Source organism: Psittacula echo (genome assembly GCF_963264785.1).
Source record: "Psittacula echo genome assembly, chromosome: 5".
Taxonomy (NCBI): domain Eukaryota; kingdom Metazoa; phylum Chordata; class Aves; order Psittaciformes; family Psittacidae; genus Psittacula; species Psittacula echo.
The window spans coordinates 35,466,400-35,472,399 of NC_137739.1; the positions used below are offsets into that span (position 1 = coordinate 35,466,400).

The window sequence follows — 6,000 nt, forward strand, 5'->3', positions numbered from 1 at the left end:
CAGTATCATAACTTACCAGAGATCCTACAAATAGCAGTCCTAGAGAAGCTAAAGACAGCAGGATGTATGATACCACAATGCTCCCTATTCTTGTCAGGCCCTGTGAAACAACAGAATTGGCAATGATTCATAAAGTATTTAGGGGCACAGCATAGCATCTGCATGCATGTTCTGGGCAAACTGTGTATTCATCCTTGGATTTCCCATGCAGATTTAGTCATACCATACACTTGTCTGTGGAAAAGCCACTACCACCATCAGAAAAAAATGCTAGGCTTTGGAAAAGACAAACTGAAACCATTGCTAAGCCCCAGCTTTTCAGAAGGTCTAAAAACCAGATTTCACTGTGAAAGCAAGAAGGAACCCTGCTTCCTACCCTCATGCATTGCCAAAACTGACATCTAGATCCACAATTCCATTTGCAGCCTGGACCAATGTTTCATTGCCATGGGCAGTGTGATTTTATACTATGGCAAAGGGCTTTGAACACAGCTTAGCACTGTATCTGTGTTTGTGGGTCCTTACATAAAACCCAGCCACAAGGGACTTCCCCATGTTTTCTGCACATCCTGTGAAATACCATCAGGTTCATTCACAGCACTGGCAGTGAAATCCCCTCTGATGTCTTAGGCATATTTAAGTAATTCAGAGCCCAGCCTCTTCTCAGTAGTAGGTGCAAAACTCAATTCTAACGGGCTTCAGTGGGCAAGGAATTTTACTGTTTCTGACCCACTAGTACAGCTAGCTAAAGAGAAATTCACAATTAAAACCTTTCATTTGCTTATTTTAATTCCAGAACTGATGTGGGGCTTTTTTTTTTCTTTACTGTTTTTAAGCCTAACTTTGCACAATAAATAGTGCTATTGTAAGAAGTTCTCAAAGAGATGCATGAACTTCTGCACAGAGTCATACTCGGAGTGTTCTTGTGGTGCATTCTAGGAATCACAATGAGCACTAATTTTAAGTCAAAATCCTATATATCAGGGATTTTCTGTAAGGAACAATTTGTAAATAATTGACCCCCTACAAATAAGATAGAGGCAATACCCTATGAATAGCTCTGATTATGCATAATAAATCCAACTGATGAAGGGCAAAGAAAAAGTGCTTCTTTCAAATAAACAAAAGAGCAGGTGACACGCAGCTCAAACATTGGTAAAGAGAACACAGAACACAGTCTCCATTGTGCTTCAGCCACAAGAGTCAGATTTCCTATTTGTACTGCATAGCCTCTGCTACAAAGATTATGTACAATGAATCCAAACATTCTGATAGCAAATACATTTTACTTGATTTTTGAAAGCAGCTGCTCACCACTTAATTAACGTTCTGTCCACACTAGAGAAATTTGCACTGGGTATAATTACCCCACTAATTTGTCAGATGAATCATACTGGTATGTGCCATTATGTCATAGTGAGAAGACAGGCAGTTTTACTGGGGTAGCTTTGTATAGCATTGAATCTGTACACCTAGTATACCTGAAATACTTTTACTGCACACAGATACGCTCTAAATACTCAACAAAACCAGAATTTTGTGACTGAGTATCCTCTGATTTGCACCCTTTACGTGGGTTAATCTGTTCCTCCAAAATCTAAGCTTCTAACCATCCTAATAAATTAACCTCCAGCTCCTCCTTTACTGTGGACTAAACCTTAGTGGGCTGATTTCTTATTGCTTTGTTTCATTTGCAATCATTTGCACATTATAAAAAAAAACCCTGCTGTGCTGATCTGACATCATAGCCAAAAATTCAGCCCTGTATGTTGAAGATAAAATAGGGATCTGTTTTCAGTAAACTCTTTTCACTATTTCAGGACACACATACAATGCCGCAATCACTATATTATATGAAGTACATGTGTATTATACTTTTAATAAGAAGAGATATTAGAAGCACCACCTCAGGCTACTGACATCAACTATATAACCAGAAAGGAGTACAGGGTCTTACCTCTCCTTGATCTGACAAAAACTGCTTAAATGGAGTAAGCAAGTAAGACAGCAGGTCAAATGCATTCTGAGCTGCTGGGATGGTCCCATAAGTGCTGTACCACAGCATCGTGCCGAGAAGCTGTGCAAGCAATCAGAAAATACATAATGAGCATCTCTCATTATACAAACATTCATTTTCATTTCAAGACTGCATAATTAACTAATTTAGTTCTCATTGATTTCATGTTGATAATTACTTTTGCTTTAAGACATCAGGTATTTTCTAGGCTGTAGCTTAACAAGAATAAGAAGACTGAAGGCTAAATGCTCAGCTACCATTAACTAGATGTGTATCATTGAGTTAAGCAAGCTTACTCTAATCTACATCAGCAAAAGGTAGCCTGTACATTGAAAAAGCAACAGATTCCTCTGACTTCTGATCTTTCAGCATTACTACTTTAAGATCAAAACTGGTAATTCAGTGAAATTTGCATGTTATTAGAAGACTAATAAGGCCTATTTCATCTACACAAACTTCACAAATAGACATGTTCACATAGGCATCCCTATAAAGGCATATACAGAGAGACATGCACACGTTGAAACATTTCATTTGAATCACTTAAGGTTGCTGCACATACCACACCACTACAAAAGCAATGATGCTATATTTATCACCCTCGCACAGAGGTATACCTGCACCCTGACCATAAAGAGCATACTGCAACTTTAAAGGATATACGTCCCAACCAACTTGTTAACAAGATAGTTATTTACCCCCATACGTTTTCAGCTACAGAATATGGATTTGTTGGGAGATGTCTCATTTGGCAAAGAAGGCATTTAGAGAAAGGCAGGGAACAAACAGGATGGAAGTCTGGCACATGAAAAGACAGGGACTGCCTGCAAAGCAAGGTGGTTTCAGAAAGAAGAGTACTGCAGCTATGCCCATTGCTACATTTACAATGAATGAGGAGGAAACCTCTCAAGCCAACAAAACTCAAGAGAAAGGTCCTAGCATTTCAAAGCAATGACAAGCTGCCTTACCAGTATCTGTGAAAGGACAAACAGATACATCCTGTCTCCAGGCATTAATTCATTCCACCATGCAGCCCAACCAAGTAGTGCTGTTTTCTGGGAGGTTTTCAGGTACTGCTCCTTCCTGTTCTGCTGCCCGTGTTGTCCTTCAGCTTCATCCATTGACTCCATAACAGCTGGATTGGAAAGACCTTCATGTGAAAATGACATGTGCAGGGAATTAATAGCATGTAACCCTGCAGCCACTGCGGAGGCTGCAAGGGCTATTGTTTTCGTAGAGACGATGGTTACTTCTCAGTTCTGCATCACTAAGCACGGCTCAGGATTGCGAGCGTCACACTCTATTAGTGCAGCTGTATTCACCTGCCTTCATCAGAAAAAAGTGAGAGTGGGTGGATAAATTATTTTCCCTTTCTTTCCTGAGGTGCAGATTCTGGGCTTTGTTGTTAATAAATTCTCATTTACATCGCTGCACCTTTTCGGTTTTACTTGTTAAAAGGAACCATCTGTGCTACTTCCCAGCTCCACATTCTCGGCTACCTGGTGACAGAGAAAATGTTTTGTCCCTCCCTGCCTCAATTTGTCTTATTTTCACTTTTTTGTCTGCTTTGTCTGATTTGATTATAAATTTCTGAGGTAGAGACAGTTTCATATTATGTGCTTGAATAACACTTAAGGGCCCTGGGTTTTGGTTGAGTGTCCTAAGGCACTAATAAAATAGACTTTATTCTAACAACCTACTTCTTGGATGAATTCATACTCAAGTACTATTTAATAATGTTGTAATGCTATTCCATTCAGGAGAAATATGCACTGGAGCAGCTAGTCCCTCACTAACAGTATTCTGAACACAGTCTGTGTAGCTACAAATTAATTTACAAGCTAAAAGGAGTGAAAGATCAAACCAGTTTCAAGGAAGTACTAATTATTTCCATCTTCCTACATGAAGAAATCCCCAAGGCTGGGGTGCCCTGTGTACAACACTGTAGCCTTAAGCCTAAACCAGCCACCTGTGCTCCAGGGAATGGCTGTGTCATTGGCCCTTCCATGGTTTGTTGAGGTCAGTTTCTACAAAATGCTCCTCTCCAAATATTTCACAATAGTAACCCTACGTCAGGTAAGCATCCATTAACTAGCCACAGCTCTCATTAGGCAAATGAAACATAGGATCCGTGTATCAGCTGACGGTCTGGCCATTGTTACAGTAAGGATTCATGAAAATCTCCCATTATGATTTCTAAAATACAGAGATGCAAGAGCGAATGTGAACGTGAGATGTTTACTTCCAATCTGTGGTTGTTCTTCCTCCCTTCAGTGAAACAGACCTTAGGATACCCACCCCTGTACAAAAGAACAAGGTGTTTGGGAAATGCAGATGGCTTCCTCTACAAAGTTCTCCATTCCCACAGCTGCCCAGAAACAAGAGGGTCATCACTGTACAATGACAAGGAAGAGCAACTTCAAGGTACTACCAGGTACTTTCCCAGGAGCTCAGATTACTGGTTTCTCAGCAGGGTACGCAGGGTGTAACTGGCTATACATAGCTATTTTCATTATCGTTACACAGGTATTTCCCAGGAAACACAGAGAATGTGCATCTAGACATACACCCATGTGTGTCATACCACAGGTATATGCTGAAATTAACGGACTATTTGCCAAGAAAAACTCTACTTTTTGCATAAATACTATCAAGATTTCATATTAAGTACATATTAAGGTCAATAAAACATTGGAAAATATGGAACTAAAGAGGTAAAATAAGGAGGGTCAACAATCCAGCCTTAATTTCTCACAATGATGAAATGACTCATCTTTAAAGCTAGAAGACAATCTCTTGAAAACAGTGGTTTTTAAAGAAAAGCACTTAGCTTCTGGAATATAGCTCAAGAAATCGTGGAAGCTCTACCTTTCTGTCCTTCAGGCTCCAACTGATAATCTACAGTCAATGAAAACCTTCCCCTTATCCCCTGCCAAGAAACAGAAAACCCACACAAAGTCCTCCGTGTCCCTGGACACTGACCATATTATTAACACCTTGACTTCTGATACCATGGACATGGAGCTGGACTCAAAATTCTCTAGGAAGACAACACAGTGGACACATTAAGCAGCCACGGTTAAGCTGCCTAAATACTTCTAATGCTCATCTTTGTTTTCATTTTCTATAATGTGCTAAAACTTAGCAGTTGAAAATTTTCAAGCTTCCAAACTGCTCCATGTCTCACTGGATTTGGACAAGAATTAAGATGAAAGCCCTTGTTAGTGATTGCCATTTTATTTTTCCGGCTACTTTTGTGGGATGCCTATGCCATGTTTCGCAACAAGAATTTGAAATCTAGCAGGAACAGAACCTTGATGTCTGGAATTATTTTTGCCACCCATGCAAAAAGACATGTACCTGTGGCTGAGATATAAACCTTCAATAGTATTTATTCACATGCAGTTTATTACGATTTGCTCCCTAAGTATCTAAGTTTTCATTTTCGCTTATCATGTTTTAAGTTCTACTTTCCCTTTATCTGCATTAAATAATGCACATCTGTCCCTAACAATGGCTAATGAACCTATTTATTGTTTTTCCAAAACATAATGACTTCCTTTCTTGGACACTCCTCCCAAAGTAAAGTACACACAGAGCAAAACTAAAACATGTTGGGAAGACAACCAGAACAAGAAGCCAGGGAATGCAGATACCAAGCTCAGCTTTCAACTACAAGTCATAACATTTCATATTTCAGAAAGCCTTTTTTTGTTGTTTTAAACTGATCAAAAGCACATTCACCTGCCTTATGCAGCATGTAAACAGAATTTCTTTTTTTCATATCTGTAACAGCCTGAAATTTTACAAGGTCACTTCTGTCGAGTTTGGAAACAGTATCCTGACTCTAATATGATGACGTGAAGGCCACTTAACCACATGCTTTCTGGAACAAAGACATCAAAGTTAGGGGGCTGCTGTGTCTGTCACAATGGGATCTATGCCTCTCCACACCCCAGAAGCCCAATTCCCAGTATTCCAGT

General features: G+C 39.6%; 1 protein-coding gene across 1 annotated transcript in view; it reads right to left on the minus strand.

Moving 5' to 3' along the window:
* PTPN5 (protein tyrosine phosphatase non-receptor type 5) overlaps positions 1-3,186 on the minus strand; it is a gene marked incomplete at both ends in the record, with an annotated part of 33,077 nt that extends 29,891 nt beyond the window's left edge. The window contains 3 exons of the mRNA XM_080619133.1: positions 17-100; positions 1,958-2,077; positions 2,986-3,186. Of these exons, the coding sequence (XP_080475259.1) occupies positions 17-100; positions 1,958-2,077; positions 2,986-3,186 (405 nt within the window). The remainder of the gene's footprint in view (positions 1-16; positions 101-1,957; positions 2,078-2,985) is intronic.
* Between the last annotated feature and the right edge of the window lie 2,814 nt (positions 3,187-6,000).